This window comes from Corapipo altera, unplaced genomic scaffold (genome assembly GCF_003945725.1).
Source record: "Corapipo altera isolate COAL_440 unplaced genomic scaffold, ASM394572v1 0, whole genome shotgun sequence".
Lineage (NCBI taxonomy): Eukaryota > Metazoa > Chordata > Aves > Passeriformes > Pipridae > Corapipo > Corapipo altera.
In genome coordinates, this window is record NW_020884872.1 from 40094973 (window position 1) to 40112950 (window position 17978).

General features: G+C 38.6%; 1 protein-coding gene across 7 annotated transcripts in view; it reads right to left on the bottom strand.

Moving 5' to 3' along the window:
* Positions 1-17978, bottom strand: part of FARP1 (FERM, ARH/RhoGEF and pleckstrin domain protein 1) — a 202641-nt gene that overhangs the window by 36447 nt on the left and 148216 nt on the right. For 6 of the 7 annotated variants that reach the window (XM_027645005.1, XM_027645023.1, XM_027645015.1 and 3 more), the window contains 7 exons: positions 17787-17901; positions 16488-16635; positions 13690-13785; positions 12966-13129; positions 12379-12447; positions 11553-11628; positions 9146-9383 (listed from right to left, as the gene is read on the bottom strand). In XM_027645005.1, the coding sequence (XP_027500806.1) occupies positions 9146-9383; positions 11553-11628; positions 12379-12447; positions 12966-13129; positions 13690-13785; positions 16488-16635; positions 17787-17901 (906 nt within the window). The remainder of the gene's footprint in view (positions 1-9145; positions 9384-11552; positions 11629-12378; positions 12448-12965; positions 13130-13689; positions 13786-16487; positions 16636-17786; positions 17902-17978) is intronic. The other variant, XM_027644976.1, reaches the window with a different exon arrangement.

Here is a 17978-nt window from a genome sequence, read left to right on the forward strand (position 1 = left end):
CCTATTACATGAACCAAACTGGATACAGTTTGTTAGTTAGAAAAGTAGTTATACACAGCCATAAATTCATGTACAAACATCCCTGAACACAGTACCAAAGAATTTGAGGAGAAACAGGAATTAAAAGCAACTCAGGAAGAGACCCAATCTAACTCTGCTTGGCTTGAAGAGGAACTTCACAGGGAGAAATGTTCACTTTGACTTCACAGCTTCAAAATGTGTGCCCATGGCAGTGAGTGGAATTTGGGAAAATGGTGCACCTTCTCAATGAACCAATTTCCTCATATTTAGGACAAAGCATCAGCCAGCAATTGGACAAAACAATTAAATCAGTGACAGTTTTACAGCAAAATACCAGTTAGAATGAGTAAAAGCCTTCGGTACAGGTGAAACTAAAAATAATAATAAAAAATTAATTCCATGCATACACAGTTAAATGGCTTGACATGCTTATAGTCTCATCAAGCTTGGTGTTGGTTTAGTAGCCAGCAACCTCTCCAGTTGGTAAAGGTCCATGCTTTATTGGTATACTGCAGTATTAGACAGTGGTGAGTGTGAAATCAGACAGTAACTGCTGTTGGCCTACATCAGGGTATACTCACATCTTAAGAACAAAGAGTGAACATTACAGTCTGGGAAGAATGCAAGGTCACTGGGCATCAGTCCTTTGTCTAGCCTTGATCTTTCCAGACAGAAATAGAGCAACCTATAGAAGGATTCCCTGCTGTACCCAGGGTTAGGGTTGGTTTGCTTTTGTTTGTCTCTAAACCAACATGACACAGTGCTACAATATAATTGGAAACCTTCATCCCCCATGTAAGTTTCTGGCACAGATACTGTCCATTTCAACAAGACATCTCCCTAAGACTGCAGTGATCCTGCTTATGAGCTACGGCAGACACACTTGACCGCTGGGTGCAGCCTTCATTAGGAAATGAAGGGCAATCTGGTGTGCTCAATGGAGCCCAAATGCACTGGAAAAGAGGTCTTCTTCCCCCGCTTCCCTCCACTCCTCTGCTCCTCAACATGGTATGGTTTCTCAATTTGAGACTCACAGCCTGGTGGTGGTTTTCATTAATTCTGACGTGAGGAGTGCTCTGTGAGACAGGATCACTGTAATAGGAGGTATTAGGTACTCCCAATACAAAATAGGCATTTCTGCAGTAAAAGGACATTGAGACAGTGCTCCAAACAATGCAAGGAACAGAAGATACACCATGCTTTGAGGATAGACAGAACATTGAAAAGGCTTTTTCTCCCAGAGAGGTACATGCTGACAAAACACTGCATACAATGAAACAAAAAATGTTTCTCTTTAAACGGTATTAAACAAATGACAAAAATGAGAATGAAGTCCCCAGCATTGCCAATTTTAAAAATTAATTTTGACTATTGAGATTTATTTAAAAAAATCTATGCATGTGCACACACAGAAATCAGGAAAGGGCTGGATAAGTGAAACACTGCCAAGCTTACAAAAGTTTGTTAGTGAGTCCAGGTGAGCTTCTTAGCAGAAAAGGGAAAAAATAAGGATTCAGCTAATCAAATATTTTTAAGTGCCTCATGGAAAAGCAACAGGCACGAGCTCTAACATTCTCTGACGTAAGCAGAGAGAACTACCTCTGATCTTGCTGAAAACCATCAAAGGTAAAAACCTGTTCTCTTCTCAAAACAAGATTTGCAGCATTTTAATCTAATTTTAACAAGTTTGAAAGCTCTTGAATCATAAAGCATTCATTTTCCTTCAACCTCCAGTGACAGCTGTATCATTACTGCCTTTAGAGTTGATTTTACCTGTAGGAACCATCAATTTTTATGGTTCTCAGGGGTCAAAACTTTACCAAAAAAAATCTTCAGCAAAAATTACACCTTAAAACTCTAACCATTCTAGAGTAAAATATTTACCATCATGTCACACAAACTTATGAACCTAAGTCTTTATCCTCTTTACTGTAGTAACACCACCATTATTTACACTCCTACTTGTGAAAAGGATGCCTGTGAATACACAGCTCAGCCATGCACACAGGCTTTCCAGATCTCATAACATTTAAAAGTGCTCACTGCTTTTAATAACAAACAACATAAACCAAGCTTATTCTACATGCTCTTTATAGAACACAGAGTTAGAAGACAAAATGCTCTGAAAAACTGCTATTTGTCACCTGAAGTAGGCTTTTATTCATATGATGCCTTTTAAATAGAAATTCTGTATTTTAAAATACCAACGGCATCACACAGCCTAACCACAGGGAAAACCACAGAAGACGCTTTTGCTCAGGATCCACATGTTGCACAATTATTTTCATCATAAATAAGTAAATAAGATATGTGCCCTTGTCTAGGCATAATTCAGTAACTATAGAAACTACTGAAACAGAAGACGAAAAATATTTTGCTAATGTCAGTTTCCTAGGATTTAAATTTCCTTCTTTCCTAGAATTTGACAGTACAAGCAAAATTTTTCCTAATGTAGCTTGACTAAAACCAGAGTCTGCTCCTACACACATTTGAGAAAAGTTACACATCACTCTAAGCTTTGGGTCCTCATGATGTTAACACTGTGCATCTGCCACTTACCATCAGAAAACCCAAACCCATCATCAAGTAGGAGACATGAACGAGCAGCTGGGTTTCTGACAAGAGGACTGTTTTCCTACTGCTTGTGTCTGACAGCAGCTAACAAAAGAAAGACCTGTATATTAAAATTTGTTTCAGAAGATTCATATATATAGGGTTTCTCTTATTTCATATGGACAAGAGGATAGATCCCCTAAATGAAGAGAAAGAGATGTGCCAAAATACATAGAAACTGCCTTCTCAACTGAAGCTGTTGAGAGGGAGAGAAGCATTATTGGAAGACTAAAAGGGACTTTGGCTTCCTTCACTTTATTACATGCTTGAACAGAGAACCTCTTTCCTTCCCACTCAACTGCCCTTTCCAGCTAGTAACAACAATGCTGCTGAATGAGGGGGATTCTCCAGTGGTTCACATTCTTGTGCACAAGGCTAACTGACACCCAACTCCCTCAAACAAGTATGGAAGTCAGGAAAAACTTGAATTGTTAATTTGTTTTTAATCATTAGAAGTTAAATTGCAGCAATTAAAATTTCATTCTAACGTCAATTCTGATAGCAATCTAATGGCTCATTATAACAAATGAGATTCGTTAAACGAACAGAGTATTTGAGAGAATTTATAGGTCAGATACCCTTTTTTTTCTATTAAAGAACTGTTCTAGAAATAGCCACAGTTCATGCTAATTGCATATAAATCATACTGATGAGATCTGAATAATTGATTTTCAATATTCAAAATCAGGTCTGCATTATCAATTCAACTGACCAACATAATTCTTGCTCTCCAAGTACTCTATAAAATTATTGGGTCTTTAAACTCTCAGAAAAAAAGTGGAAAGCATACTATGTCAAAGGGCATTGTAAATTAATAAGTCCATAAGTTTTTGGGTGCTATTCTCTCTTGCTTGTCTTCCTGACCCTCCCCCCCCTTCTGGTGATTATGGAGATTCTTTACGTTTATGTGTTTGTTGTGGGACAGAAGAAGACAAAATTGAAAACATCTCTTCTTCTTACTAAAGAAAAAGAGGACCTATAAACAGCTTTCAGATCTGTCTTGCCCATTTTCCATTTAACTTCCTCTGGTTACCACCAAGTACTTGCATGTACAGATAGAGAGATCAGAAAGAAACTTCTGGCATGAATACTACTGCTTCAGAACGAATAGAGCTGCTTCAATTATCAGAAGCTACACCACAAAAGCTGGTGCAAATGCAAACCAGTCCTACAAATATTCAGGGGTGAAAATACAGGTCCTGAAGCATCTGGTCTAATAATACTAGCCCCATTTAGTGAACTGATTCACAAACCATTGTTTTTTCACCCTTTGCTGGGTTCTAATGATTACGTTCAGCATTGCCAGCGCTATTCTCTGGAGAAAATTTTGTCTACTTTTGCATGTCCTTTAATCATGAAGCAAACTAATAGACTGATATGATTTTTCAAGCTGTTAACATGCAAATCTTTTATTATGCTCATCTGTCTCTAACTGATCTTAGCTCTGTATAGCCCACACAGTGTAAACGCAAATACAGCAAACCTAAAAACTTTCAGATACATGCCAATATTTTTGCAGCTACAGATATATCTCTTCCAGTTTTTCTTTGATATAATTTGTATTTAGCATGCATTACAATGGTCAATGGGATGGTGCCTGTTAGGAAGGCCTATGACCTATGGGTGACTTGAGACAACGGCAGCACTAGGTAAAAATCATCTTCAGAAAACATCCCCCTGCTGCCAAGCACAAGAACATGTGGATATGGACTTAAACCAAAAACAGTGCAGTCAAGGCCATTCAGATATCAATTATTCAAAACTCCATACCTGCAATATTCTATATAGGTCTTGGCTCCTACATCAACTTGCCACTTTCCATGTTTCCTTCATCTATTTATTCTAAAATTTTATATCCCAGGTCACTGAGGAAAACTAGACTCTAGGAAAGGCTGACATCAAAAAAACCTTCCAGGAGAAGATCTCAAGAGGACATAATAAGTTTGAGCAGCTGCTGAGTAGGAGAAAACTTAAAATTATCTGACATGACCTTTCTATTGTCATCATTGAGGATGACTGAATGTGGACAAGTAGTTGCAATAGCAAAGAATGAAAGAGTTCCTTTTATCCAGAGATTACCTGGATTGCATATTATTGTGGACAAACCTCTAACCATTTTTGCAACTAGTTTCTGTATTCATCCAACTACGTGGACAGAATTATTTAGCAACTGTGTGATAAGATGCCTGGACAACCCAACAAGAGGCTTCCTCCACATCCTCTGGGAAGACAGGAGATGGGTGAGTCAGGACTACTCAATTCAGAGTAGATAAAGCTGCTCAATCTTGCTGGGTTTCAGCTGCCTCATTTGTAGCAACCGCCTAAGGATATCTGGGCACTTGATCAGTATGGGATTGAAAATTAATTATTGAGAGGAAAAGTACCATCAACCACATTGCAAAATCTATCGGAATTGATGGGAGAATCAAGTCTTCTACTTTGCCTGTCACTACCTCTGTTAGACAGGTAAGCTTAGATCACTGCTGTTGACCAGTGTATGCAGATTAATCAATGCTTGCAACGACTAACAAGAACTGACAGGCTCCTCTTACCATGTGCACTTTGTGAGCCAGAATAAGAATTCCTCCATCTCATCTCATTTGCAGTCTTGCCCCAAAGGTTTCTCTTCTTCTCTGCAAGGTCTTTCTGACTTGTCTCACAGAAAAAAAATTCCCAGGTGAATTTTAAGGAACCTGATTCTATGTGAAAATGTCAATTTAAAACTGCTTTCTCACTTAACCATTCTTGGCAAGGGCTCAGACATGAACCACATGTCTGGTGGAAGCATTTGGCCCACAGACTGTTTTTAATTAAATGCTTGTCTACTGATATTAAGCGGAGCTTCAGTGGCCTTAGAACACTGCAGAAGTGATTAATCCTAAATGAAATTATTTCCTATGTAATTTACAAACATTATTTCTTCTAACTGGAAGAATTCCACATGCATTAAAACAACAATTACCAAAACATTTAAAGATGAAAAAATGCCAGATGACAGAAAACTGTCAGAGAAAAATCCTCATATAGCATTTTCGAGGATAATATTCAAATAGGAAAAATTGTTGACAGACCTTATTAGCAAGTAGCCTAAGTCCAGCTACCAGCAGGTTTGTTCTTATCAAGTTATAAATGCAGTATCTTTGTAGGTATATGACAGAAGAAATCAGACCTGGAAACAGCATCTGAAAGGATGCAAAATAGTAAACACCTCTAACAAAATTTTATATTCGCTTAAATCCAAAGATCATAAAATGTATTCATTTTTCTTAAGTAGCAGAAGTGACTGCAAATCCTTGTGTTGAAAATCCATTATTTGAACTCTAATTTTACTGGCTAACAAAGCAATTAATTCATCTGTCTGGATTGTTATTACTTTACTTTATAATATAAAATAATATTGGTACTTTTGCTGCAGAGGCAGCAAAAAATAAATCAAAAGGAGACTCATGCACCTACTTCCCCATGCTCACGCTATCTGCTGATATGGGCTCCAACTACTATATTTCATCTTATATGTTGAGAAGTTCAAGGCAATTATTTTACATTTATTCTAAACCCAAAACACAAATAACCCTCTTTTAGAATCATATACAAGCAAGCTTTTCCCTAATTATAAATCTTGCTGTTTCTAGACTCATGCTTTAAACTACAGGAATAAACAAGAGCACTCCCTGTCATCAAAATATCAATGTCTAAAGAGATGCTTTGAATCATTCCTACTCAAAAATGAGGTATCTAATGTCTAAAAAAACCAACACACTAAAGGAGATGAAAGAGTTAAAACTTATATTTACACAAAGATATATTTTACTTGCAAAAAAATAAAGTATATAACACATGCCTAATATTTTTAAACATCCTTCATGAAGATTAAACTCTGTTAAAGTGTGCATAGACCAAGGCATTACAAAAATTAAAAAGAATTCTTATTTTCTTATTTTGTAAAAACAATCTTGAAAATTTTATATTGTCTAGATTTCTAGAGTCCTGTAACTTGTTCATCAGTACTTATGTAAATGGATTCATCATTGCTTTATGTATGTACTGCATGATGCAGGTCACTGGAAGTGATCTGCAGTTCAGCCAATGCTGGTGTTCATCACCTAAAAATTCTCAGATTTAGTTCCATTCTTCCACAAGAAAAATGTATAAAAGTTAAAATTAAGGCCAGTCATACAGAGCACATCTTGTCTCCCAGATCTAGTAACTGTAGGACACTTTCCATACAGGAGACCTTTCATCTGGATTTTCTCAATTAACTTGAAGAAACTAAAATCAGATTTTATTAGGATATGGCCTTAATTCTCAATACTTTTAGCCTGTGAAAAGGCAGTACACACAGAATTAGTCTCTTTGTCCTTCTGCACATGTGAAAATCTTGCTACGCTATGTATAGCACAGAAGATAATCAGCCTGGACCACAGTTAGTCCCATCATTCTCAGTGTCAGAGGATGAAAAATTTATGAGGTGGCACTACTAAAAAGATAGCCTACAACATACTAATTGGATCCTGCACAGATAAAGATTTTTCATGATCAAAGCAAAAAATAAAATTAAACAGCCACCATCTCCAAACCACCCACCAAAAATAACCCACAACAGAACTTTGATGTCTCTATAATAATTCCACTGAAAGAATAAGGGAAGAAAAATCTCCTGCAATTAATCTTTACACCACACTGATAAAGGATAGAAAGGATTGCCTTGGAAGTAATACTCATACCACTCTTTATTAGAGCTGTTTCAATCCAAGCTTTTTTCACTTGAATTATATCTTTCATCTTGTTCTCTTTCTTGCCCAAGGAATAGTTTGGAGTTTCAAAATCTCCAACACCAAACAGCCTGTTGAACCTACTGAAGAAAAAGCCAATACTGTCATTTTTTCTGTATACATGCCTAATTTGTATCCTCAGTCTAGATTATAAAATAAATTATGAAGATGAGTAGACCAAACACATTCTTGCTATGAAAAGATTTTCCAGCATATTTCAAGATTTCAACAAGATTTATTGAACATCAAGCTGCCTACATTTGGCCACAAGTTAATTTTTTTTCTCCTAACTCTGTTGAGGCACTCATAAGTTGCTCTCCTTATATAGGAGAGAAAAAAGATTGTGAGAGACATACAAAAGAGCAAACCGTACCTACTTAATTTTTGTTTGTTTTGTCAAAATAAATAGTCAAGTGTCAAAGAAGCTACAACATATACCTAAAGTATGACTTCATACAAAGAATAGGTGAGTGTATAAAGTTTTACAAAGGTACCTAAATCAGTGATAATTTTCCTCTCCTCCTGCCTTTCAGAGGAGATGTTTACTGTTAAGTGTCACTGAGACTTATTACTGTGTTCTAGCATCCTTTCCCTCTAGCTGGTCTGTACAATGATAATGTTTGAAACACCCCATGTGCTGAAATTATTACCAGCCACTCATCACAAGCCCTAGAAGATGCAACCACTTTAATGAGTAATCACAGTATCCCCTGGTCCCTAGCAGCTAAAGACCTGCACACCATCTTCATCACTGAGGCCAACAGACACATCCTCCTCTACCTCCTCATCAAGCTGAAGGCTTCCAAAGGAGTACTTATTTCTAGGCATAGGAGAGGAACTCAGCACAATGGGATTTCCAAACACCAGGGGATGAGTGAAGGGGTTAATGATTTCCGAGTCAGAATCACTAGATTCTGTCCCACTGCTGGTGGAGCCCTCCATCATCTGGATTGCAGCCATGTGATCCACCACACCACTGGCACGTAGTGACTGCATGACTGGGCTCTGCTTTGACTGTACCCCAGCTGGCATACCATTGGCCATCATTTTGCCTTCTGGAGAAGACATCTTAGCCACCCCACCTCCTTTACAATACCTCTCTGATCTGTAGTCTGGCCCAGGGGTTGAGGATATCTGACTTAGGATAAATGGATCTGTAACTGATTTATTGCAGAGATTTTGGGTTTTCTGTGCACGAGACCGTTGAGAGCCTGGAGAATATCTGCAATACCCGTGGCAGTTGCTGGTATGGTTATTTTCCTCGCCAGTCCTTATCCTGCAGTCATGCCCATTTTCTGAAACATAACCCTGAGAGCCAGTTCTACTCAGACTCATGTTAGGGCTTGACCCTTTACTACTGGGAGGCAATGGGGTGGCCAGTGGACTACGGCTCCCTGGTCCTCTAAACATTTCATCAACCAGAGAGCTATGCCTTGGCATCCTGGGGCTTCCCCCAGTGTAGAAGGAGAGATCAGCTGTGTTATCATCAAGGTACTCTTCAGAGAGATACTGGGAAGACTTTAGAGAAGCTGAGGAATCCCTATATCTAGTTCTATTGCGATTTTCATCTCTGTAATGAATATAGGCACCACTGGTCAAATCACCCTCATAATTGTCATTTGTTTGGGAATATGACCGGGTTATTTGTCCTCTGAGGAGATCATACTCGCTATCTACATCACTGCAGTCAATGAAAGGAATGGAGGTGCTGCTGCCATGAGCAGCCCTGGAAGCTGGACCTGTGCTTGGTTGCTGTGATTGAGGTCTGTTCTGCTGCATCCTGTCCTTAGAAGGTTCCTCTTCTTCCTCCACTGTTGACACCACTGCTCCATCCACCTTTCTGCCTTCCTTTGGACTCTTCTTCAAGGAAGGGCTCTTGTGCTGTCCAGTGTCTTCTGTTGAGGCTTTCAACTCCTTTCCTTGCCGGCAGCTCTGCACTGCTACAGCATCATTGTCGTCTCCATAGGCTCTAGCACTCTGGAAAGATAATAGAGGGAAGGAAAGGGGGAGACAAAGGGAGAGGGAGGAGAGGGAGGGGAGAGGTTTGGGAGGGATGGGAGCCAGAAGGAAAAGGCTACATGTAATTACACAACAGAATTTTGCACTGCATCTGCAGCAACATAGGATTCTCTTTAAAAGCAGAAGAGGTAACCCAAGATTCAAAATTAATTAGAATTTTAAAAAAGAGTTTTCTGATCTTGGAGAATAGAAAAAATACATAAACTAAGCAAGGGAAGCGAAGGCAGAGAGAATGTAGTGATAATATAAAAAGGGGTATTTGAGGTGTTTCGATGCCCTAAGGCAACCATCAACACACTAAGAACATCAACCTGTTCACACTACTCTGAGAAGCTGGAGGAAAAGACAAAAACATAAGAAAAATTCTGCATAGACTATTTAGATACACTAGAAAGGTGTTTTTGAGCACCCCACATTGACTCCCTGGAGAATACCTGACATTAGTTCCTAGGCTGGCTTTTCTGCACACAAAAGTATATTACACCTGCCCAGCAGCCATGGTCCATCTCCCTGAGGTTTTCTTAGCAATATGAAAATGTTATAAGATATTTGAAATGGGCTCCATTTATAACAGAATTCTCAGAAGTTCCTCGATTTGAAGAAAGTAGAGAGCCCATGAATATCGAAAGGAAGCAATGAATGAAAGGTGAAGGTTCGCGTAGCATTCTTAAATACATTAACCTAGTAGCTTGCTCCTGCCACTTAAGCTCTACCTAACATAAGGTTGTGTGATCAAAGGTTCACCTCCCCAAACACAGATGAGCACAGAGAAGCACTGACAGGTAGAGGAGAAGCAATAACCTAGCCAGGAAAATGGAGCTTCCTGACCTGGCTCCCCTGAAAGCTGCCCCAGCAGAGCCATCAGCCCACGGGTTTGGTGTGTTTGGCATGCCAGCAACTGGAGAGACTGGAGCATGTACATATTGGCTGGGTGGGGAGGTCAATGTGTAATTGCCAGCAAACATTAAACTAGACTAGTTGGTGAGTAGGATAAGAGAGTTGGGAGCCAAGTACTGGAACAGCCATAAGTCAGGCCAGGCACTGGAAAGACTGTAAGGCCTGAGAACCAGCTACTGGCAATGTTCCAAATCTGTACCAGATAGTGGAGAGATATCTTTGTACGTATGTGTCTCTCTGCATGAGGTTATTACCAGGAACCAGATGATCCAACTTACTGGGTAGACTAAGATGAATTATCAGCATGTGTGTGCATTATGTGTGTGCCTGTAGATCTGAGTACCAGGAACTGGAGTGGGGCTGTAAGCCTTTGTTGCTCGTGTGTGCAAGTACCAGCCACTAGGAGACCTGGAGGTCCAGGGGCCTGCTTCTGGATAGACTGTCTAAGACCAGTGTCAGGAGGGAACCAAATCACATATATGTATACATATTTTCCCCTAATAAACTTTCATCCAGATAAGCCAAAGAGTGGAACAGGGTGAGGCCACTAGCACTGTTTGTGCTTGTGGGAGAGCTGTTTTCTGTTTCTGTTTACATATGTGTCTGACTGTGTGGATATCTGTACATATAATGTATATGTACATTCATGTAGGTTCCTATAGTAGTTATATGCTCAGCCTTACTCCTAGGTGGACCTGGGAACATGCAGCTGCTACAGCTTCACCACTACTGGGCTATTGGATTTGCAAACTCCTAACACATAACACCTATTAACAGAGGATAAATACATAAGGTATTTATCAGAGATAATGGCTTAGAAATCCAGAGCTGTAATTTTTTTCTGAGGAAACAATTGTTCTCCTCCCTCGTTAGTACAACCTAACACCTTGAAATGGGCAACCAAGACCTTCCAGTGAAGGGAAATAATTACACTTTCCCCAGATGCAATAGCCAGCTACAAACTAGGACTCTGGCAGTAACACTGTGGATTGTGGTCATTATTACAGCTCAGACAAGTTTACTACTTATATTTGTCTAGTTGTCTACAAGCGATGCTGTTTTGCTCTGCAGAACCCAAAGCTTATGACACCCAGGGTTCCTCAGCTCCCAGTTAAATAGCAAGTGAGCAGAAAACTATGCTCTTGGAGTTTCAAAACAGTAATCAGTGGAGGGTAATCTAACAAGAAATGTTTAAAAGGAATGACCCAGGGTTTCATCAACATCACTAACTTCTTTTGGCACCTCTGTATGCTGTTCTGAAGGCTGTGCAGTCAGACTCCTGATGGAATGAATCTTGCTGTGTTTCCTGGAGATAAAAGGAAAATCACATAAGGAGCTATTTCAGGTTTTTTTCTACAAAGAGGAATCAAGAGATATGCCTCTTTTAAAACAAAACCTTTGAATAAAAGCTTTCATAAAAGTTTGCTCCAAATCAGATTAACTTTACTCCTTTCTGCTAGACTTAAATGAGGTATGTCTTGCAAACATACTATTGTAAGAAAAGGGAGGGAGAGGCACTGGAGCAAAAATGGTCTTTCACATAAACATGAATCATAAGCAATGAACTATTGTCATGATCTTTGTGGCATTTTGGCCATTGCTTTCAGCTTACCATGAGCAAGATGAGTTCAGACAGAACTGGCTCTAGCAAGTTGGAAGAGCTTCAGTTTCCCTGGAGACCTCTCCCTTGAGGTTGCCTATACTTTTCCTGCTACTTTCAGTTTTACTCTGAGCTGAATATGACTGTTCACATAAATTAACCACATCCCACCAAAGAGGGTTCAAATCAAATTGGGAGAAAGTTATCTGCAACAATAGGACACTCATTGCTGAAAAACAGATTGAAGACTATTGATTTTAACTGAACTATAAGTTATGAAACTTCTCCCAAAACATTCAGGACCACAAGGATATTATACATGTGATAAACTATCAAACCAGTACAGAAGAAATTTTTTAGTTGGACTGGTGCCAAGATCTCAAAATATAACTCTCTGGAAATCACAACTTTTCTTTGATTAAAATGTATTGGAATAGTTAATTTATTTCCTCTCACCTTTCAAACTGCACTTTTTTGTGCCCTCCTTCCTTAACATAGTCAAGAACTTGCTTCTGAGTCCGACCACTGGAAGAAAACCATTGTTAAAATATTTAATACAATATACAAGCTGGTCATCACAAACATGTATACATCCCTCATATGAAGTCACAGAAATCAGAAAAATATTTGTCACTATCAGCAGAAAGTCACGTCAAGATCATAAGAAAAGGAACCTGGTCAGATAGACGCAGATTTTTACCATTTTGCATGTTACTTGCCTTTATTTTTTTGCTATGGAGCTACCTTTTTATGTCATTTCAGAACTGCTTAAATTTAGCTGTGTGCCCTCTATAGGGTACTACATTACTGAGAAGTCACCACAATGGAAAGGGAAGCAGGGGTTAAGTTTTTCTCTCATGAAGAAAAATATTCATGAATCCTTTTCAGTCAAATACCAGCCATATCTGGCATCAGTAAGCCCTGGAACCAAGATGAAAATGCCTGAAATGCATTTGTTTACTCAGTTGCTAGTATAAAACACACCTTTTGTGCAGAGATTTAGGGAGAGGTAGAAAATGTGGAAAGAAGAATGCAGGTCTTACCTGAACCTAAATGAAGAACCTCTAGAAAAAAGAACAGGTTTAGGTTTTGGTTTAGGTTCCTCAAAAAGCCTGAAAAAGGCATGATGCTCCACACAGATCTTCCAGAAAGACTTGCAAAAATCTCGACTGGCCATAAGGAATTCCAGGGTGTCCTGGAACGAACTCTGAAAATAGGGATAGCATTTGCAAAGTAAGCAGGCGAGCAACATACATTAGAGAAATGCATTGACAAATCAGGTGCTTTGCTATCAAAAAAAAAAAAAAAAGCTTAAGCTTTTTCTCAGTTTATTGGTTTTCAAACTTAACAGGCCTTATCCTTCCCACTTTGGGACATCACTGATTTGCCTATCAGTATCAAAGCTATTGCTTAAATTTCCTTTCATTGACAAATATGACAGAGATAAATCAATGGTTTGAATATTAAATAGAAGAAGTTGTTTACGTGCTATAACTTAAGAATTGATGATACAGTACCAGAGTCGCACCCAGAAGATAACTCTGGGACATTCTACTGTGACCAATTCAGTTTACATTTCCTTTGCTAGGACTGCTCAGCTGAGATGTCAGGTTGATGTGCACAGTACCAACAGTGAACATAAGCAATTAATTAAAAAACAATTTTAAAAATATATTCATGAACATGATAAAAACCATGTGTGATCTGTGAGCAGAAATTTAACAAATAACCCTTTGTCAGCTTCATCAATTCCTGACAAGGACTTACATTCACATCAGGTCGTAGTTTGATAAGAAAACGTTTCCTCTTGAAGCTCAACTTTCGAACCTTAGCCCAGTTGAAAGCATTGATCTTGGTATGACCCTACAGGGAACAAAGCCAGCAGAGTTCAATCATTCCAGATCAGAATGAAGAAATCTAAGACACTAAAGAAGGTTTGTCATGAATTAATCATCTCTTCACTTTACTTGAAATGATGATATTTCTTATCATTCATCCTCTGATAATGCAAAACATAAGCATCTGGTGCCACATCTGAAGGCAGGCACTTATGGTTAAACTCTTGCATATAGGACTAGGTGTACTGAGTTATTGTGAAAATATCCAACCTAGCATCACTGCACAAGACAGGGTGGACTCGTGTTTGCCCAGATGATATGATATTGTGCCACTATGCAGACTCAGATTTTTAGTGCACTAAATCACCTTCCCAAGGTGCCTCACTCTCTTTCCACCAGCTACAGAGAATCTAGGGAATCCAGGCACATGTCACTTCATTTTGATGAGGTAATTTCCTCCCTCTCTGTGTGTCTACAGGGCAAAATAAATATCCCTTTAAATATTACTTAACTGTGGAAACAAGCAACTGCACGTTTTGCATTGGAAGTACTTGCAGTATTTTGACCTTTCACAGGGAGCACCAGAAGCAAAAGCAATCTAAACAAATTACTTGTCTCTGAAGAGTCACAAAATGCTTTTCTGGAAAAAGCAACCACTGTCATAAGCAAACAGCAAGAGAGAAATTATCTTCATAATACTCCAGCTCCCACCCACTGTATCATTAACCCCTACCCTCCAGAAGTTCCATTCTTAATCTATGTTAGCAGATACTGGAGGTATCATTTCTAAATATTCATTACAGCCATTTGTTCAGTAAAAACTTCAATACAAACATACCCACAGCACAGCACAGAACTTTCAGAGAACTACCACAGGATTGCTAAATGCAGAAACCCACGCTGATATAGGTGCCATTACCAGACGGCTGTAGGAGTAATGACAGCGTAATGATCTCTGCTAAGTCAACCAGCTGTCTAAGGATCACATAATTAATCTCCTCAGAATAATCAGCAGCACTGACACTGATTTCTAAATAAATGGCAGGCTTTAAAATAAGTCTGACTACAGCTTATGCCATTTGTGAGTGAACCTTTATTTTCATTGAGGTCATTCTAATGAGATCCTCATATTTCAATTTCTATCAGTTATATCCAAAATAAAAATATGAACTTAGGGCTCTTGACCTATGAAGTGGTTGAAGGAAGCCCTAAGCCTACTGACAGAAGCCAATTGCTGGGCAGACTCCAGCAGGTCAGAGCCTGACTTCCTTTTCAGTATTTAGTCAAGGATCTTGATGCAGTAAAATTTCCAAGATCTTCAGAAACTTTAAAAACAAAACAAAACAAATCAAAATTGTTTTGAAAGTCACAAACACATTAGGTCAAGAAGAGATGACTGACTTTTAGAGCTTGACAAATCAAGCCTTTGGCCTTCAACCTGCAGCTACACCTTTACAGAAGGATCCCAGTTGTCTGCTGGGACTCAGTGAAGTCCCTGCTATGTGTGGACACATACTTTCACCTTGTGAAACAGTCTTAATTTATAAGGCTTGGCGATTCATGAGTTCACCTCATGAAAATACAGTGGGAGAGCAGGGGAAGGGCCTGAATATATAATTACTTGAGTTATGGGAATTTTTAACAACATCTTAGTGTTCTTGATCCCTAAAGATTTTCAGGCATCATTCCCATGTTTCAACCTATGCTTCAGTTTTGGGATTTTACTAGCAACACATTTAGTTATCAGTTTGGGTTTTTTTATTTATTTTGCTGCCTTTTTTTGTTTGGTTGGGTTTTTTTTTAAATTTTGAACTCAGAGCATTTGGGTAAGACATTTCTGAGTTTGTTTGTTGCTGTTACTTTTCTCTACAAAAGGTCTCAAAGTTCTTTATAAGGTTGGAAACACTACTGTTTTAATTATAGTCAAATAAAATTAATTGTCTTTATTGAAAATTGCATAAGGGACATTTTAAAGAACAGTTTACTGTTTTTAACACAGAGTGAGGTTAAGCAGTATGCATCTGAAGTGGAAGTAGTTTACACCAGCTGACTACCTGTACCTTCACAACTGTAAAAGCCCAATTTGTTATTTATCTAAGGGGAACTGCAGAACAAGAATTTGATAAATTTACTAATGATGTTTCATGAACATTTACTAGGCTGGCTGGAGTAGGAAAGGAGAGGAAAGAAACAGAAGGGAAATACTTTCGATCTTTAAGGAAAAGAAGTAAGAGTCATAGATTCAGCAAAGTTACAATGGCCAAGGCTGGTGAAGAAAATTGTAAAAGCTCTGACAAAGTAACACTACAGAAAGCTCACAATGCATTACCTTCATCCTTTCCCACGTACTCCAACTGTCTGTTGTTTTACTTGTCTCTGCTTCACACTCATTTAGTTTGCACCATGCCTGCAAGACTTACCTTCTCCTATATGGAGAAGGTGTAGGAGCATGACCAACTTGAAAGGGTGAGCTATGGATCAGTTTGCATCTTGAACAGCATGTTGTGGATGCAGATGGAGTTCTGCACTGTGCATGCAAATAAGGTAAGAGTCCCTGGAAGCAAAGGATCTAATGCAGCTATAACACATTTAAGGTCATTGTCAGAAAAAATTTGGAAGTTCCTGAATTTTCCCAACCAGACACATGGCTGAGGTCCTAAACTCTTACTGCTGTCAGAAATCTCTTTGCTTTATGCAGTACAAAATCATGTCCTGAGCAGCTCTAACCTGAAACACCAAAATGCCTGTGTTGGCCACAGCCAGGTTGATTTTTGTCCCTTCCCTGTCCTTGGCTGGATGCAAGCGTATTCCATACATTTCCAGTCGACGGGCAATCTCCAAAAGCTGGAAGTCAGACTCTGCTGGTGTCTGTCCCCTTGAGAAAGAAAACGAGAAGAAACACAGTTTTGTCACACCTTTTAATAGAGATCAAAAGGCCATTCAGAGAAAAAAGAGAGATTTGATCAAAGAGACTGAAAACTGTCAGAGGTATAATATCTCTATGGTTTTATTATGCCCCCAGCCTTATATCAGCTAGAACAACAACTTAGTCTAAACCAATACCAAGAACACACTGATTTTACAGTCTATTATAAATTTTGATTGCTCCAACTCTGAGACACCAGATACAGTTAGATTTTGAACCATTAACTTTAACAGAATTTACCGCCTCCCTTTGTATTTTCCATTGGAAAATACGCTGTATTCAAAAAAAAAAATCGATGAATGGAAGTGTGTAAGGATGTTGTTCATTGTAAAAGTGAACGTAATACCAAAACGAAGTCAAACGGAAGACATGAAAATCTTACCATAAATGTTGGGAAGCATTAATTTTGTGATGAAAGTATGCAAAACTTGATTATTAGTGCTATAGAAATTACTACCACTCATCTATAATTCAATCTGGTTCAAAAATGAAACTGTTCAAGTCTTCAAGTGTTCCGGACAGCAAAAAAGTACCTTTCTATGCCTTATTTTTAATTCTGTTAACCACCCTCTTCCTACTGGTCTTTTCTCCCTTCCAGACCTTAGGATATCAATTTGCATCATCGTCTTGAAATCTATTCCCCCAAATCCCTAATTCTGCAAGTACTATGTGCTTTTCATAAAACTATCATTAAACTCCTTCTTCACCCATCTCAAGATACAGCACATAAAGGTGAAAAGGCAACATTCAATGTCCTTGAAACCAAAGGACTACTGTCATAAGTGCCTGACTGATCAGTCATGACTTGCAATCATACCTGCACAAAATCAGCAGTGAAGCATTTTGTATGAAATAGACTGTAAAATAACAGCATGCTTGAATGAATATCAAATCAATTGCACTTTAAACATCTTGTTATGATGATGGGAGAAAGGAAGGAGTAACCTTCAGAAAGTTCATGGGCTTTAACAGTTTTTGAGAAGCAACCTTTGAGAAACTCTGAAATCCAAATCTCTTTTGTACTTATGATCTAGCATACACTTACAGTTAGAACTACTCTACAGGAAAAGAAGGTCAACAAAAAGAACAAAAAAACTTACATGTGGTTACGGTGAAATTCCATGATTTTGTCTTCTAATGCTTCTTGATGAGGTATATACTTGTTCTTCGCTAAGTGTTCACGATCTATGGTTTCATCAAAATCCCCAATCTCAGCTATGGAGAATTTTAAGAACAGTCTATTAAAATGCTATATTAAATCTGAATAATCTGGTCCATGTAAAAGATCCAGA